The 19,830-nt window shown below is 37.7% G+C and overlaps 1 protein-coding gene across 1 annotated transcript in view; it reads left to right on the forward strand.

Annotated features, from left to right (window-relative positions):
• The window catches only part of AGPAT5 (1-acylglycerol-3-phosphate O-acyltransferase 5), a 34,906-nt gene extending 17,881 nt beyond the window's left edge, over positions 1–17,025 (forward strand). Inside the window, exons 6-8 of the mRNA XM_072408432.1 lie at positions 1,964–2,125; positions 10,540–10,663; positions 12,962–17,025. Coding sequence (XP_072264533.1) covers positions 1,964–2,125; positions 10,540–10,663; positions 12,962–13,187 — 512 coding nt within the window. The 3' untranslated portion in view covers positions 13,188–17,025. The remainder of the gene's footprint in view (positions 1–1,963; positions 2,126–10,539; positions 10,664–12,961) is intronic.
• The last annotated feature ends 2,805 nt before the right edge of the window (positions 17,026–19,830 follow it).

The following is a 19,830-nucleotide window of genomic DNA, read 5'->3' on the forward strand; positions in this document are numbered from 1 at the left end:
ATTTTGCCATTTATAAACAGTCTAGATTTCATTGTTCCCCAGAGCTACATCTCAGATTTCAAGACCTTGTATTATGGTATTATTTTAAATAGTACAATGAAAAAAAAAGGTATAACTTGTGTGGAAGGTTTGCAAGGAGTTCTATCACATCCTCCTGTGATACTGGCAATTGGATCAAGGTATCTTAGACCTGTACTTAAGGAACTCCGAAACCATCCGCTGGAATCAACAGAAGATATTTTTGAACCATTTAAATATCCTATACTAATAAATATTGAGAAAACAGGTTGATTTTACCAGAAAAATATGTGCCAATTGTGATGCTTGCTTTGTACGATTACCATAAATGTCTGAACTGTTTATGGCAATGTAGCCAAATGCTATCTTATTTCAAACAAGTTTTTGTCCCAGGCACTCAGTCCATCTGGCTGAGGAACACACACATTTTTCAGCCATTGTTGTTGGTCTCCGATATATTTCTCCTGCTATGAAGCCCTTTCATATTCCGGAATGTCCATTCAAACAGGATATCTAAGAGTCAAAGCAGAGCTGTGCTCCGAAATGTGCCCATAGCTGAGAGATTAAAAATCGTCGCCTCTGAAGCAGTGATCCAGTACTAGACTGATCTTACAGTATTTTGTAGAGAATTAGCCTTTAAGCTTGCAAGTTTATCTTGTGGCTTAACATGCATTAGGGAGCATGCAAACTTATCCCCAAACAACCTTCAAGTGACAGTAATAAATTGGTAACTCAGTCATCATCTAAAACAAAAACATGTCTGCGTCTGTTTAATTTTACAGATTTCATATCTAGGTGGAATAAGCTCTTGGGGCTCTTAAACACTATTCCCACGGCTGTACACTGTCAGTTGCTTGTGCTGTGGTAACGGAGGTGAAAACTTAGCAGTTTAATATGTTTTTATTTTACTGCTTTTATCTATATTCATTTTTACTTTTTTTCCTGTATTGTTTTTTGATCTTAGTGATGTTGTCCTTATGACAGCACAGTTTAGTGGAACCAGTAGACTTACTTTTTTTCCAGTTCCAGCCAAGACTGTGCTAAAGCTTGCAGTAACCATCCCCCAGTAAAAGATCTAGTTCTGGTAAAAGTACATTTTATATGAAGGTATGTTGTATGTACACTGCCCTGTAACCTGTCTTGGAAGCAGTGATGCCTGCTGGATGGGAGGGTCGCTAACACATTTAAATAGTTATCCTAATGAGAGGATAAGTGTTTGTAGTGAAGAACCCAGCTATTTTCAAACTGGCCATGAGGTTGCAGTGCGGCTACTGATTCCTCATATCGGGGAACTGTTGTCTCTGTGAAGATGCCTACATGTAGCTTCCCCCCACAGCAGCCCCATAGAGAATGAAAGGGTTTGGCAGTCATCTGTCACCAGTTGTCAAATTCCAGGTTCTTTTAGAACAGTCACTGAGATGCGTGTGACCGAGCTGCATGGGGTAGCTCAATCCCAAAAAAGGTATGAATCTGCCCCTAGTGGTAGGGGTACTTGCTCAACTGCCTGCTATCTGGAGGCATTGGTGTTGGAAATAGCTGCTGCACTGCTTTTCGCACTTTTAAATGTGTTTATGATTTAGTTCCTCTATTATATCTAATTATCATTTTTTATTTTTCATTGATGTTTAATAAATTGTGCTTTACCATTCCTTTGTGTTCCCTGGTTAACTGTACAAATTTGACTCCCACTTTTGGCGCAGGAAATTGATTTTCCTCCTCTTGTTTCTATATAAGGTTTATTACTGTGACCCGCTTCTAGCACTCTTTCTATTCAATGCAAGCATTTTGCTTGGCTTACAAAAATATCAATGAGTTGAGGGTCTATATAAAGAGGTTGTGAATAGCCTGTCCTGATCACCCATGCCCAAAACAATATGTGATGATTATGCACAATCCATTTTAAAGGTAATATTTAACAATTTCAAAACTACAATTTTTACCCCAGGGTTGCCAGTCCTGAAGCATGTGTTGACTCCACGTGTGAAGGCGACTCATTTAGCGATAGACACAATGCAGGACTACCTGGATGCTGTTTATGATGTTACTGTTGCATATGAAGCAACTACCACGAAGAGTGGACAACGGAAAGAAGCACCATCAATGGCAGGTGAGACATCATATGATCATTCTTAAAGGAGAAACAAACCGAGACTATATTTCTAGTGTGAATTTTGTTTTTCAAAGTTTGTGATCATGTGTTTTTTACAGTCGTTACCAAAGATCTCAGGCGCAAGAAAAATATTTCAATTAGAGATGGACCATAGGAACATTATTTCAAGCCCCCTGTCCACTAGCTCACAGAGCAGCTAGAATGGTTCCAACACTCTTTTTGGCCTTGCTAGTACTGCTGTTTAGTGGGCCTTCAACATTTTTAATTATTATTTGGGACCTGCACCTTTTATTGGTGGGAATTATTTATACTTTTAAATCAGCTTTATTTCTTATTACCTGCAAGCAGTTTTATGACAGTTTGCATTAGACCCCCGGGACTCCTGCAGCACTAATTTATGGCAGCACACGAAAATCCCCATTTATGTTCTTTAACATAAGCTTTTTTACAGAAAACTTCTGCTTTGTATAATCAGTTGTAAATCCCTTGCTGAAATTTTATAAATAGGGCTTCTTCTAAATAAGACGCTTCACTGTGTGTTTCATTGCCAAAAATCTTCCAGGACAAGCAGTTCACAGCATGATGTTAATTTCCCTGTGAATTATTAGCACTATTAAACTGCCACATAAAAATATTGTCTCTTAACAGTATTCAGATTATTTCTTTCCAAGGAAAAAAATGCCTGGATGAATGTTTTATTGCCAATTTGTGCAGTTGTTTGAATTTATACTTAAGTTTGTTGATGTGTTGAAAAGTATTTGGATTTTTTGACAAATTTTATATGCAAGAAAGGGCTGTATAGTATACATGTTTTTAGTGCATACATGTATTAAGTGTATACCATTATTCTTAAAAGATAAAAAAATATATATTTTTATCAATATCAAGGACCTGTCCCTTCTATGGTCCTTTTGCCCTTTTCTTTTTTCTTTTTGATTTTCTTTTTCTGCATTACTATACACAGGTGTACTTCAGATACTATACTGTATATTTGCCTGGCCTACTACATGTTCAAGATCAGCTGTCACCAAAGTTTTGGTGGTTCGCAGCTGGGCGCATCAGCCGGGTCAGGAGAAGCACCCCACTGAGGGGCGCACTGGCCAGAACCACAGACCATATTCCCCGTATGGACACAACTCAACCAGTCCCCCATGGCAGGCTCAGGGCGGGTTGTGTCTCTGGGCAGGTTATCGCATCATGATGTCACTATGGGGGAAGTGCACATGCAAGGTCTGGATTCGGTGCATTTAGTGGTCCATAGGTTCAAAAAGGTTGGCGACCACTGCTCAAGGTTGCTGTTAAATAAAAGTCTCTGCGACAATCGTGTCTTGTGTGCAGAGCGTTTAACATATGAAATCCATTCTCTAGTCCCCTGGCTCCAAGCTGAATCTCACTGTCTGTATCAGGAAAGAAATAGAAATCCCCACCACCAATTGTTCCCCTGAAATTGCAAGAACTAAATACAACCCAGATATAACTCTATTTTATAAGTTTAAATGTATTGTTTGTTATTTATGTTATGTATTGCTTTAAATCAGGACTTTTATTAAATTGAATAATTTCATACTATCATTATTATTATCCTGTATTTATATATCACCAGCTATAAATGAACTGAGCTGCCTTGCTGATCAATATTTAATAGAATGCAAACTAATATACTTCAGACAAACCGATCAATACAGAAATGAAGTAGCTATATGTATCTGCCAGTGGATTTATATTTCTGTCTATTCATAAGTTATTTAGTCTTTTAGACAATATAACAAGCCTGAAGACCCAACAATTTTTACTGCAGATATATAGTACACTAAGGTTTTCCTCATTATTATTATCATTACACCGTATTGATATAGCGCCATCATATTACACAGCGCTGTACAAAGTCCATATTCGTGACACTAACTGTCCCTGAAAGGAGCTCACAATCTAATGTGCCTACTATAGTCATATGTCATTAATGTAGTCTAAGGTCAATTTTGGGGGGGAAGTCACTTAGCCTAACTGCATGTTTTTGGAATGTGGGAGGAAACCCACGCAGACACGGGGAGAACCTGCAAACATGCAGATACTGCCCTGGATGGGATTCAAACCTACGATCTAGCGCTGCAAAGGCCAGAGTGCTAACCTCTGAGCCACCGTGCTGCCCTGTAGGTCATTCCTCATCCACATATCTTTTGCCTGGACCAAAAGGAAAGCATTAGACTAATGCAGGTTATCTCCCATCAATCCTATTAGAAATCTGCTTTCATCTTCTGCTAGGTGTACTAATGACTGACTAAACAATAAAAAAATATGAGAATATAAAAATACTGCCTGAGAACATGACCAACCTAAAATACTGCTGGTCATGATGCTAATCATTGAAGGTGGAAACACCTTATTATGGTGACACCTAAAGTGTATGTCTAAAATGGAAACTTTTTTGCCCAAAACTGTGTTTTTAAGGCAAAGTTCAAATGGGTGATAAGGATAGGTTCTCCCAAGTGGCTCCCAGCTTCTGCATCGGATCTTAATGAATCAGCCTTCAATCTAAAGTATACCCTAGGTCAATGTAAAACTACACTACAGAACCATTGAAAATACGAGTTATTCTTGCTTTAACACTACTATTTTATTGTAGTTACACTATATTGCTATTCCATGCACAAAGCTGCACTATTTCTTCCCCCAATATGTTATAATAGTTTCAGTCCTTATGCTCGGCTTCTTATGCTGTGGCATTTCTTTGTTCCTGTTTTGTAAACAAAAACCATGTTTAGCTGCAAACTTCCTGTGTTCAGTATTTATTGTGTAGCGGTTTCCAAAACATGCGGCTGCTCCTGCCTTTGCCTTTATAAACTGTGGGAAAAGACACATTGATAATCCTCAGCTTCCTTATTTTTGTGGTGCTTCCCATAAAACCACATTTTGCTGCTTGGCTTGATTTAGGCCGATATATTATTACTGTTACTGTGGTATTGTAAAGCTGCCTGAATCACCTTTGTTTTTATTGAATGACTTATAAGTCTGATAATAAGCAGCACATATAGGGTCCACTTTTTACCTGTGACTATGTTTTTAGCTTAATTCATAGAATCTTTCACAAACAGCTCGATTTTGCACCCCTTATCTGTGGCATCTATCAGGTTTTGGTGACTGCTTTATTTTCATCCCCCCCTCCTTCATTCTCACTTGGTGATCATACCAGGAATACATTTCTTGTTCTATCTTGAAAATGCTTACTATATCTACTATGTCCCCCTATTTACACTACATAACACCCCTTATCCTCCTCTCCATAGCATAGGCACTGTACAGGACTGAGGAAACTGCCTGGGATTTAGGTGCAGTTAAAGTAGAATGCATTATAAACCCCCAACCAGTCACCATGGAAGGCTTTTCATTCTCTTTCTGTCCCAAGGACAACTCCAATTCAATTTCTTTTTAAACGTTTCCACACGTTCTGTTTGGATCAGAATGGCCACCAGTACAGTAATATGAAAAGCTATTCTTTCGAGTGAAGACTGACAACAGTACAAACTTAACAGGAGGTTTAACACGTAAACAATACTATAGGGTTGTAAGGTACACCATCTCTAATCTGTTTTATCTTTGATATAGAGCAGTTCTGCCTTAAAGTACAGATTCAAGCCTTTTTCTGTACATTCTAGGTTAATTAATAAATGTAGGACCTTGGATTTTGTTTTATGTATATGAGAGAGGAGGTTCATGCAAAGAAAAGAAAAAAAGCCGGAGCCTGAAAGCCTAGTTGATCTTTTAAAATCACCAGAACACAATGTTATGCGTTAAAGAAAAAAAACTCCAACTTTTTAAGTTGTTTTCTTTTTGTTTTTACTTAAGTGCTCTTTGGGAGGTGATAATGATGGTGGAGACTGGTGTAAATACCGGAGTTACTGGTATGACTGCTGGTAATTTATGTGCTGTGTCCTGCTAAAGTGAAGTTAGGCTTTCTTTGCATTGATTGCTGTATACCTCAGGGAGAAGTACTTATGTAAAATTACATCCCTGGATCTGCCACACATCTCCAGAGCCTTGTAAGAGAACCCAGCTGGTTAACACTCCTGCAGTGTGTTAGCTTTTTTTTTTTTTTAACTTTCATTGTGTTTGTAAATGGAATGTATGTTGTAAACTACATTTTTGTGCTATTAAAAGGAGAACATCCAATGCTTCTCTATTATTATATTGGGAAAATACACTAGTTAGCATTGCAGGGTACAATTGGTAGTCCGTTCCCATAGATGGCCAGATTCCTTACAAAAATATGTTCTTCCATATCTCAAGTGTGAATTCTACTAAACATTTGCAATGATTGACTTGCCAACTCACACTGTAGAAATTTCTTTCATTAGCGAGGCCATTGTCTAGAGCAGTGGTCGCCAATTGGTGGTCTGCGTCTCTGGCCGGTGCCCCACCCCGCTGGCGGGGCACAGCGTCCCCCATACAAATCCCAGGTTCAGGGAAGTGGGCAGGCTGTGTCTGGACACAGGCTCAGATCTGCGGTGGGAGAGTGGGCAGGGTTATGACATCATGACGTCACTATGGGGGACTATGTTTCTCCCCCTTTGAGTGACACCCGGCTCCCCGCCCAAGAGCCGTCTGGAGCCGGTAACTTTAGTGGTCCGCGGGACCAAAAAGGTTGGTGACCACTGGTCTAGAGTAAGTTGGAAGGTTGGTTTGACTCCTTGGAAAACCTATGCACGCACCACTTGTGTTAAAGACAAACCACTAGGTATGCAGATGAGATGCATATAAGACAGCTGGTTTACTTGCCAAAATATTTGTATTTTGAGTATTGTATGTTTTCCTTACCCCAAAAAATGACACAAACAAGTAGATGACACTGCTTTTGTAGAAGGGATACATTGAAATCATCTGTTGGTCCCCAGCCTGCCAACTGGACATACAATATGATGAAATGATTTCCCTGTTCCTCCTACTCTCTCTTTCTAGCACAATGTTCCGTATCGGCACTCCTGCATTCATGCCACACTTGACTGGCTCCTAGTCCTGTTCTGAGACTTGTCGTATGGGAGGTTCCATGTAAAATACTAGATGCCATGTAAAACCTATATTTAAATAAAATATAATAATGAATATACAGATGCATTATTGTATTTCCTTTTAGATTTACCTGAAAGTAATTTTTAAATAATACAGGACTTACCTACCACATTCTCAAATTGTTTTTTGTTGGCGGGTTAAACCATAACATAGCCTGCCCACTTTTTGAGGGGACATTATTAAGTGCACATAGAACACTAGGCAGTTAATTATATTTGGAAATAACTAGGTAGTTTTTCTAATTCAAGGTGAAACCTTGTTACAGATAATGGAATATTGTGCACTTTTTCTGCTTACCCTAGTTTTGTAAATGGCAGCAGAACCAGCAGAAGGATTGTCTGGGGTTAACAGGTTTACCTGGAGGGCTTTGCTGTGTGTGTTATTTTATAAATAGGGCTTTGGAGTGTTACACATGCATACATTTGTATGGGTTCAATGAAAAACATATTCCCATTGCCTGCAGCATACAATCTATAGGTAGACAACAAGAAATGAGTGGTTACACTTCAATTACTACATTGTAGCATTTTGAATTGCTACATATTTGGAAAGTAGAAGGGAAATCCATTTTTTCAATGCAGAAGGTTTTACACAAAACATCACTTTAATATATAAAGCACAGATTTTTATTTTACTTAATGTAATGCAGATGGGTATAGTCCTACACAGTCGATACTATGGTTGTTTCATAGTGTTTGCATTCAGAGTTGCAGTCTTTCCAATGATTTTTTTGTCATTTTTTCCAGGCTTGAGCAGGATAGTCAAATCTTTCGTGATGAATTTTTATGACAATTAGGTGTTTACTGGGGTTTACCTTCATTTATGCAGTAACTTTTTTGCATAAATGGAAGTGCAATGGATTTGTGTATTTTAGAGTGATGCTTAAAAATATAAATGGAAGATAGAAGTATTTTTTTTTTTTTTTTTTTAGCATTTAAAATGTTTATGGTTTCAAGCGGAGTAGGATTAAATATATCAGTGTAATGTAAAGAAATGATACAGAGCATGTATTTCTCAAGTAAAAATGATAAAATATGTATGAGAAACATGTAAATATGTGTTATCGCTTAAGTGATAACATTTTTTTTCTGTCCCATAATAGTTTACTTAAAGTATGGATAAACAACGTCCCATACCCTGTCTTGTATATTTGCCATTGGCTGTGCAGAGCTATGATTACAGCACATAAACAGCTGTTGACTTTTGAAGACGAAGCCAAGTGTTGTATTATGTCTTCCTACCAAGACATTACTTTATTTAATAGCATTATAATTAATATCTGAATAACTCCCCTAGCGGTATTCCCAAGTGTGACTCGGGGTGTATTTTACCTGCAGATAGTGGTAAACCCGAGTCACACTTGAGGTAGCGTTAAACTAAAAAAAAACCCACTTACCTTGCTCCGTTGTCTTCCCCCCTCGTCCTGCTGCTCCCCGCAGGTCCTGGGGACAGGTCCTTCCTCCTCGATCTCCAGCCGCCGAATGCAGCAACGATCTCCGGGGTTTGTCGGTGCGGGCGGATCGGCAGGAAAATCAAATAATGTTGTATTGGATTCAATACAAAATAGCTGTATTGAGTCCAATACAAAAAAATATTCATATATTATTTTAACAGATTTTTGTGTTTTGGTATTTAAAGTTTATTACTAAAAGTATTACATTTATTAAAAATCCAGTTAAGCCATATCTAGTTTTAGCCTACAATGAAAAATACATTTCCATGCAAAAAAATTGTACTGCTTTTTATTAGAAGGCTAGGGAGGTTGAAACAAAACAGATCGAAATGTTGTCATAGGTCTAAATTTAGATAAATACAACTTTAGGTGACTAACACATCACATAGTACATGGTGTCATTATTTACCAAAAACTAACCCAAAATTATTCTCCCCAGACATTTTTTTAAGCTGGATGAGAGAATTCTGTGGCAGCCCACATATTGTAACCCAGCTTTTTAGTAACCACCCAAAAATAGCCAGGTTGCTGCTGAAAAGTGCCTGGGTGGTGCTCCCAGCTAAAAGGGGCTGGGGAGAACACTGCAAAATGTAAAACCAGGGTGTGATAAATTAGGTACCCCCCTTACCACTTCCAATGGAATGGAGAGGGTAAGTAACAGCCAGGTGCTACTGATCATCAACAAGTGTGACCATTAAAAAACCAGAAGTTTTGGTAGTTTGCTAGTCTTGAGCATTCTGTTGTGTGTTATGACAATGCCAAGGAGGAAAGACATCAGTAGTGATCTTAGAGAAGTAATTGTTGCTGCCCAGGAATCTGGAAAGGATTATAAGGCCATTTACAAACAATCTGTAGTTTATCATTCTACAGTGGGAAAGACTATTTATAATTGTGAAACATTCCAGAACGTTGCCAATCTTCCCACTTGTAGATGTCCCAGCCAATTCACTCCATGGTTATTTCATGCAATGTTCAGATAAATTACAGAACAATAAACCAAAACCTGTATCTCAGACTTTACAGACCTCTGTTAGCATGTCAAAGTTCATGACAGTACAGTTAAAAAAAAAGACTGAACAAGCTTGTTTGGAAGCGTTACCAGGAGAAAGCCTCTTCCCTCTACAAGGAACATGGCTGAATTGATTAGGTTTGGGAAGTTGCATCCGAACAAACCAAAAGATTTCTTGAACAATGTTTTTTGGAGAGACCAAAGTGGAGATATTTGGCCCTAATGCACAGCACCACATACCACCTGTCTAGTACAGTGGAGGGGCGATGATATTACCTTGTCTTGTGGCCACAGGACCTGGGTATCTTGTCGTTGAGTCAACCACAAACTTCTCTGTATACCAAAGTATTGTGGAGACAACTGTGAGGCCAACTTTTTAGCTGAAGTTTGGCTGATATTGGGTCATTCAAAAGGACAATGATCCCAAGCACACCAGCAAAACTACATTGAAATGGCTGAAAAAGAAGAATCAAGGAATTTCAATGGTGCAGTCACAGTCCAAACCTCAACCCAATTCAAATGCTGTGTTGGGATCTTGAGAAAGTGGTGCATATATAAACGCTTACAAACTTCAGTGAAGTGAAGCAATGTTGTAAAGAGTACTGGGGCAAAGCTTTTCTATAACCGTGTCAGAGACTGATAAAATCAAGTTATTGCTGCTAAATGTGGTTCTACAAATTATCATGGGGTATACTTAGTTTTTCACACAATTTTTTTTTAATTATTGAATGGCACAATCTTTTATGTTGCATCGTTCCATGAACACTCACTCTGTACAATAAAATAACAAAAATTTTTATATGGACTGAAACCTATTTTTTTTTTCTTAAACACTTTGACAGACTAGATAAGTATTTTAATTTTTTGTTTTATTTCTTTGTATAGAGTTTCTGTGCAAGGAATGCCCGAGAATTCATATAGCTGTAGAGCGAATCAGTGTGAAGGACATACCTAAGGAGCAGAGATTTATGAGAAGGTGGCTACATGAGCGATTTGAAATTAAAGACAGGTACGTAATTGTGTGGAGGATCAATGACAACTTCCTGGAAATCTAATGCATGTTACTAGAAATTGCTTGTCAGCCTGTACTGGCATTGATCAACAACATATCTGATTTAGCCCTTGTAAGTAATAGCAATGCACAAAAAAGTGATATTTCTATTAGATAAAATACATTTTTTTGCTTTTTTTGCTTTTGCGAACAGTTCTAAAAAAAAAAAATGGGGGGTTAACATAACAATGCTTTTACCTGGAACATTTCAGAAAATAATATCTCAAGGTGTAGTCACATGAACTTTTATTTGCTGGAACATTGGTCATATGATCTTTTTCCTGAAGGGAAGGATTCCCTGTACAACCTGGTGATCCACATGGTATGCCCATGCTTGTGACAGGGCTGTTACTCCATTACGGTAACCTGCAGCAGTGCTTTTTGCATAAAAGTTTTTCCAGGGTCATATTTGCTTTTAATTGTGTTTTTCCCTTGTAGGATGGACAAAATATAGGGGTGTTAGCTTTAAATACAGAATAAAGAAAACCGCAATTAATTTTGGTTTTGGGTTGAGAATGAACATAAAACTTGGAATGCAATACTTAAACACTTTGTAATGTTCCATCTTTGTAAGCTCACAATGCAGAGCACATTACATCTCCATTGTTTGGCAAAACAAGATTAAAAATTAAAACATATCAATAAATATTACAAAGTGTCTGAATACAAAGCAGCAGGCTGTGTATTATCTGATAATACTGGATTTAATCATTGTGAGACAGTTCATTTGTCTAAGCAGGATCATTTGGAAGACCAATAGCATGTAACATATGGTCTGTCGCCCTTGTTTCCCCCCCCCCATCTGTTAGTTCTGGCAGAGATCAAAATTTAATAGATTATTGCACATAATATAGGGAATCAGGATGGTGAAGTGTAACATCAGATGATTGTTGCTGGAAGAATTTTTTTTTTTTTTCAGTAATTCAGTAATTTTCCAGTGACAGATAAACGAACAAGCACTGTACACACAGTGCTGCTTAGTTATGTGGAGAGGGGAGGTCGAGCAACTGGGACCTCAATGGGGATCGTTCTTAGGGGATGGTTATCTGTCATAGCTTTACACTCATTCTCTCCACAATGGCCTAATTTCATCAGTCTGCGGTGCCGATTTCTCATAGGACCTGTAGGCCACTGTAAAGTCATTACTTGACTGCTGAAAATTTCCTGGTGATGTCTGTGGGTCTAACAAGACAGCAGTAGGCACAATCTGTGCTTAGTGGAGATAGCACTTGCTGTAAATGCTGGTCAAACATAATTTACCCTGAATGTTTGTTTTTACCTGAATCACAGACATAGTTCTTTACAGCAGTGGTCCTCAGGCCTTAGGCCGGTGTCGGTCCCTGGCTGGTGAGTTGAGGGCGGCAAATGTTAGGAGGCAGAAGCTCTCGCTGTCGGCCGCTCTCCTCTAAAGCTAATGAGAGTGTGACAGCAGGATCCTAACCAGCAGGAACGTGGACGGCTCTCCTCACACTCCTTACACAGGAGCTGCTGAGAATGGCAGAACAATGTATGGAAGGCTTACACTTCTCTGCCATTCCCAGCAGCTCTGCAACCTGACAACACATCGGCTCTCTTACACTACTCTGCTATTCTCAGCTAGTGTGCTTGACAGGAGGCCAAGCTGCTGAGAATAGCAGAGTAGTATAAAGCTGTACATCTACTGAGCTGTGGCCACATTTTATTCTGTTACCGGGCCCTGCTGCCAGAAAGATTGGGGACCACTGTGTTACAGTTCCATTAACTGTAGAACAGTGGTCGTCAACCTTTTATGTTTTGCGGACCACTAAAATCACCGGCTCCTAAACGCGCATGCGCGGGAAGCCAGGTGTCGATTAAAGGGGGAGAAACCTCCCCCATAGTGATGTCATTGTGACATAGCCCCGCCAACTCTCCCACCTAAGCCTGCAATGGGAGAGTGGCCTGGTTATGCCCAGGGACACAGCCCTTCCACTTTCTCAAGCCTTAGGACTTGTACGGGAATGTGGTACGCGGCTCTGGCCGGTGCGTCCTTCTCCTGACCCCGCCCTGGGGCCACAGACCCCCAAAATTTTCTTGCGGACCACCGCTTGGCGACCGCTTGTCTAGAAGGCACCTCACGTTATCTTCCAATATACCACAGAACCTAATGTAATACTTGCAGTGACTGTTGTGAGGTTAATGTGGATTTTGTGCTGACCATAATTATTGGGTAAACATCATAGCTGTCCCTCAAAGCTTAAAATAAATGTAACAATACTTGTATTCTTTATTTTCTAGGTTATTGACAGAGTTCTATGAGGCCACAGATCCTGAAAAACGTAATAAGTTTCCTGGGGAAGGTCAAATCGCCAAACTCGGCTTAAGGAAGACTGTGCCATCTTTGCTACTTTTAACTGGTATAACTGCTGGCATGCTATGTACAGAAACTGGAAGAAAAGTTTATGTCAACACATGGATTTATGGAACTTTAATTGGCTGTCTTTGGGTCAGCGTAAAGGCCTAAACAAACAGACTTGATCTAAAATAAGATGTACTTCATACCAAAATATTTTTTTTTTGCCATAACAGAAGACATTGTAAATATTGCCTTATCCATGATTACCTAGACAAAATTCAAGACTGATACCAATGTAATACATGTCATGCAAGTAATCTTTGGTAATTGCTTACTATTCAATTTTTCCTAACTTTGAAGAAAAGGGTCACTTGGTTTACTGATTTTGTAGCCATGGAATACCTATTTTGTTATTTGCCAGTTGTGTGTGCACCGTGTAAATAAATTAATGGTCAAACATTACAATTCTTCTTCCGCCATAAAGTTTTAATAATGAATTTTGCCATTCACTTTAGCCTGAAACTGATATTTATGACTCAAGAAATATATTTTGAAATAAAATTTAAATACATAAAATACAAAACGTGTTTGCAGTTTTGGTGCACACACATTTGTCTCTGCAGCTAGACATTTAATGGTCACTGAACCCATCTTTGTGGTTTCTAACCATTCACCTCCAATGGTTTGTTTTACTGTAAATTCACACTGTACACACCTCCCATTCATATGTATGCACTTATCTATCTTAAAGCCTTTCATTTTTGGGTCTTCCCTGCCCAATAGGATAGTGTGTGTTCAGGAGACCTCTTAAATGTCACACATCAAGGCAGGAGTAAGGGAATATTCTAAAACTAAATTTACAAAAAGCATTTTTGCAATTATTTTGCAAATATTTTACAAGAAAATATGAAGGCTATACAATTAGTGGTCAATGTAAATCAATGCACTGCACTATACTGGAACATGGGAACTCAAAATTTTATGTGAACTCAAAACAACTGTTGTCCAGGAGTCTGAATTATCAAACAGCAGAGTTTGTATTTAGGAATCTTTCATGGAATTAAATTTTAGTGTATGCTTATTCCATATTTCCCCTGTCAATACACACTAAAATAAAATCAGGAAAATAACTCAAGTTGTGGTGCTAGATACTACAGGTTTATAAAAGCATGTTTTTGTGCTTTTCTGATTGTGTTGCATGTTTCATTTGTGCGTCTATATGTTACATGTATTTGTATCAAATTACACTAGGTACTCTTTCCCTCCTTTTTTTTTTTTCCTCTAAAGTCAGAGTTATAAATGTTTGTGTCATCTGTTAAACTGCTGGTATGGTGCTATGCTGTACTGCTGGCCAATGCACTGGAGAATTAATGTACTAAACCTCATCCACATATGTGCCTTTTTAACTTATTTTTTGTTTTGCCTTCATTTTGTGATCGTTCTAATTTTCATGTTGAAATTGTAATGTTTAGGTTCATATATAATTTCATTTTTGTAGACAGGGTTAGAACATTTCTATTTGTAACAATATATGAATTTGTAAGAGTATTATGCACAGTTTTACTTACACATGAGATGAATAGAGACAGGTTTAAAGGAGATCCATTTATATCCCTATTCTCTTTTCCATGCCCCTATACCCTGGCTCTGGTTTAATGCAAACTTGTGCTTTGCATGAGTACAAGACACATCTACTAGACCTTGGGATATCAATGAGGATGTTTTCATCTTTCACTATGAATGATGAGAAAACGTTTTAGACATATCAACATTAAATGGGGGACTATACAATTTTTGTTAGGGTTTACAAAAGTGGTACAACAGTAAGTTTTGTTTTATACATTTCCAATTAGTATGGCCTAGTAGTTAGCTTATGTTCATTTACAGGTAGGATATCCTATATTAATGTTCTGCTTGATAAATTGATATTAGATTTTCAGTTCATTGTGTGAGCCATCTTGTTCTTACATTTGACATTTTGTGATGTCTATGGAATCAGGATACTCAAGTTTACCTGTAAGTCCCACAATGTCCTGGAACTTTATCTGTATTTTATAATGTAGCTCATCTTTTGAGCATGCTGAGGATATTTTCTATAGCAGAGTTAAGGAATTACATTTTAAAAAAGTGCTTAAACATAATTGCTTTTGTGTTTAAATATTTGTGATGCCAAATGTCTGCCTAAAATTTTAATTTAAATGACAACTTATAGATCTTCATCAAAATAATGGTGTGTTCACTATGCAAGTGGCCATTTTTATCTATTGTTTGCCACCTATGCCTGGAAAGAAAACTATAAAGCTATACAGTTACCCCTAGAAGTTCGAGTAATTTATTTCAATCTTTAATGTGTTCGTTCGGACAACATCTATGTGGCTATATGATACTGAAGTGAGCAATTTTTGAAAGGTTGAATATTTTTCTCAAGTTAACTATTGCATCCCTCCTAAATTTAATTAGATGTGTTAGGATTTTTTTAGTGGGAAAACCCACAAGCTGGGAATGCTCTTTAGACAAGACAAATATTTCAGAAGTCAGATGGTTTGCCATTGCCCAGTGATAATGTTTTTTTTACGTATACCTGCAGAGAGGTTTTCAGTGAAAGCAAGAACTGGCAATATTGCTGAAACCACCATAAGTTATTTTTTTAGTGTAGGTTAGATAATGGAACTTAATGGAATTTCTTGTCTTTTTGTAAAAAAATTAACCCAAGTTTTGCCTCCCAAGGAGGTCTGAAGTTTGCCAGCATGAAAGTTATTGAAATATTCATGTAGCTTTAGATAATTTTAGAAAGCGTAGCAGATGGGAAAATTGGGTGCAGATGGGAAAATTGGGTGCAAATGGTTATGATAGTAGCTTGTTCACACTCATGTATACAACCTGTGCCAGTGATGAGGACTTTAACATCGCTTACAATTTAAAAGGGCTCACAATTTAAAAGGAACTGGACATGGTCCTCAGTGTGAAATCATATTACACCAAGCACTTAGTATATATGCTAGTTTTAGAAATGTGATGCTTCTACGGTTGTCATCTGCCACAAACATCAAAATGGTATTAGAGGCTTTTGCAGTTATTGCTTGATTGGCCTTGAAGCCTGACTGACTAGTACAAGTGTTGAATGCTGAGGACCCACACTATTCTGAATAACATTACCGATACAAACACATGCAGCAAAGTACAAATTTAGAATTTTCCATTTTCTCACTTTGTGTCACTTACAAAATTATCATAGGCAATTGCCCTCTAATATGCATTCAGCAAAATTTCCATTTTAAAATGGAAAGTTTACCTTGATGTGGTACCCTAGCATTTGGCATAGTTAGAAGGGTAAAAACTGGCATTCTGACAGGTTGACCTAAACGACAGGATTCCTTTATGATCGCAAACTGGTTTGGGGATTTAGTATGGGTTTTCCCACCCAAAACCTACATACATATCAAAATGTTTTTTTTCCGGTTATATGTGGGAAATCTATGCTTCTCGAATCAGAATACAGTTGTCAGTGGGAGTGAGGATTTAGTGGGAAAGAAAGATCTGTCTAGCTGTATCATTCTTATAATCTTACATCATAACCTTAAGTCATTGGCTTTGGTAAGTAAAAAAAAAAGGGATTTAAACTGTTGCATTAAAATGTGTTTTTAAACATCTGAACAGAAACTGTAAAAGCAATGAGGACTCAGTGGACCTTTTAGGAAATAATTCTTGTTTGCTTCATTTATTGGTATAGCAAGAACATAAAAAGCACTGAAGATTGTTCTTTGTTTATTTTTTTATTCTGTTAAGAATGCCACCAGTATAATTCTCCTTGTTTTTCGGGCTTAGCAACATTATAAATGGATTAAATGTGAATTTTATTTACAGTGGTATGTTACACATTAATTCATCTAATTGTTAAGTGCCATGGTTTTCAACCAAGCTTCAGTCACTTGTAGAGCTATATTTTCTTGTGATGTCTAATAAAATTTGTAAAGACAATAAACATTTGACATATTGTATTACAAAATTTCCTTGTATTTTGTTTCAAAATTTTTATAATAAATTTAAATCAAAGTTGCTCCTCAGGCAAATGCTACAAGTTAAATCGCAGTTGTTATTATTATTATTATTATTATTAATAAACAGGATTTATATAGCGCCAACATTTTACGCAGCGCTGTACAATAAATAGGGAATGCAAATGACAGACTAATACAGACAGTGATACAGGAGGAGAGGACCCTGCCCCGAAGAGCTTACAATCTAGTTCTCACTCTAATACAAATCAAATTCCTTGAGCAAACCCTTCATGAATCTGTAGGCTGAATTCTGAAAATGCTTGCTGTCTGGCTCTTATATGGAGTCCTTGACACAAGTATACAAGGTCAGAAAAAAAAGTTGTATTCTTATTCTAGTTCCTCAACTCCGAAGTACTAATGAAAGAAGCAGCATAACACAGCCGTTCAACTGTCCTATTTCAAGAAGCAATCTACAAAAGCAGGGCAATGTTTTTCTCAGGACATACAACCTTCAACTGATCAGCAATTGTTTGTGTGGCATGACTAAATGTTTGCATAAAACTATAGTGTTCTTATTTTTTATGTGATTTTTGGTATACAGACATTAAATACTTTTATATAAGGAGATCATTTATCTCTATTGTTCACACTGTCAGTACACAAAATTGCAACCATGTTTTCAAGCTTCTTATCTTAGCTGTAGCTTTAGTTACAGCCAATAAAAACTTTGTTTTGCCATGAGTTCAAGTAGTCTTTGGGGATTCCAAGATCCTGCTATGCCAATTAGAAAATATACATATATACAATTCATAATATTTTAATTCATCCCCATGGCCTCCTTCAACTGAGGCATACTAGAAGTTGGAAAAGCTCTATGGCAGCATCCTTATGACAACCTTTAAAATAATTATAATAATTTTGTAACCTAAAACAAGCCAAATTGTTGGCATTAGATAGTTTAAGAATAATTGTACTTATAAGATATTTTCTCAAGGCAACAAAGTGATCATAGAGTTTTTTTTTTTTTTACACAGAATTTAGTAATGTATCTTCATTACATCAGTCTAAACGTATACTGATACAAAGGTCTTAGTAGGGCCTATCTAAATAATACAATATTTCTTTATAGATAAAAAAAACAAAATCCTTAATACATCTAAAATGCATTAACAATTTTATCCAACTAGGATGATTTAAACTGTCATTTGTATGCAGCCCAAATCTTGGACTGGGCCAACCCTCCTTGGTGTAGCATATTTGTATTCCAAAGGAGCATAAATGGACAAAAAGCTTACAATAGTCCTTCTGAATATAGTTCTTGAATGTTTGTTTTTAGTGATGATGACCTTTTCTTATAAGTGACATGTGAAGACCTGGCATTTAAACAATTTCCACATATGTTATGAAGGCACTCATACCATATATAAAGACGTCTCAATACTGTATATGCCATTAGCAATTTTGCTACAAATATCAAAATTGTAGTTATGCCCTTCATTTGCTTTCACGTATATTGTACAGCTAGACAATCATAAAAGAATCACACTTTGTGTGATCAGGTCAGGATATATACGCACTACAGTTCCACTTTGTATGATTGTGCAACTCAATGGCTTTCACATATATTTTGAACACATGGTAATAATTTCACATTGTAATGTAAGCGATTGGAGTAAAACCTCAGCTGAGGGTATATAAATATCCCGCAATATACAAGCAACAAATGCAGATTTAAGCTGCGTACACACGGCAAATTTTTCTCGCCCGATAATCGTTATCGGCCAATTATCGGGCGAAAATCTGCCGTGTGTACAGTCGGTCGTCGTCCATCGTCCGACGACCGTCCTGGCGGATCCATGGACGATGGACGACGACCGATCCTAATGAAAGGGAAGGGGAGAGCGCGCAGCAGGGTGCCGCTCCGTCGCTCTCCCCCTCCCCTCTCCATAGAACATGAACGGTGCTGTATGTACAGCATCGTTCATGCATCGTGCAGTCTTTTCTCGTTGGAAAGGATCGTGAAAGATCCTTTCCAACGAGAAAAATTGCAGGTGTGTACGCAGCTTAAGTGCAACTGAGTGTATATAAACATCCAAGTCACATTTAGTGTAATAATAGGTATGTTTTTGTTAACGCAATCTATGTTTTTATTGTAGACGGCACCATAAAGTTGTATGTGAAATAAGTTCTCTTGCATTTAGTCAGTGAACAGTAGTATATCCAGCATCACTGTACTTTCTGTTTTATATTTTAAGGATGATCCCCACACTCATATAAAATATAATTGGATTGGTCTTGTCCAATCAGCCATTTAACACTTGCAGTGTCATGTACACTACCTGAAGCATGAATTCAAGCTACTAAAAGCCAGACATAGAGTGGTCCATGTAACCTCCAAGGTCAGTGGATAACAGAGAAAGACTGGAGTCCAACTGCAGAAAACATGCATCCTGCTGACGCATTTACCCTTAAAGGGGACCCACAATGGGAGATGATATAAACTGCTGTTGCTGAACCCATTCCAAAGATTGACAATTACCTGGATGTAAGTTGAATTTGGTTTCACTAGTTTGTCACACCTGAAAAAGGGATGCAGACAACTGTGTCCATTCTCTGAACATCTGAGGTCAGTGATTACCACACCAACCAGGAAAGCTGTATTTTTGGATAGGGTCAGAAATTGTAGCTTACATATTGTTTCTGTATAGGTACTCTAGGTTTCCTTCAACGCAGCCTGCTTCTTAACTAAACAAGCTCCTTCAATGTTCTCTGTAAAAGATCCAACATATAGACCCTGAGATCCACAAGGTTTT

This window comes from Pyxicephalus adspersus, chromosome 4, assembly GCF_032062135.1.
Source record: "Pyxicephalus adspersus chromosome 4, UCB_Pads_2.0, whole genome shotgun sequence".
NCBI lineage: Eukaryota > Metazoa > Chordata > Amphibia > Anura > Pyxicephalidae > Pyxicephalus > Pyxicephalus adspersus.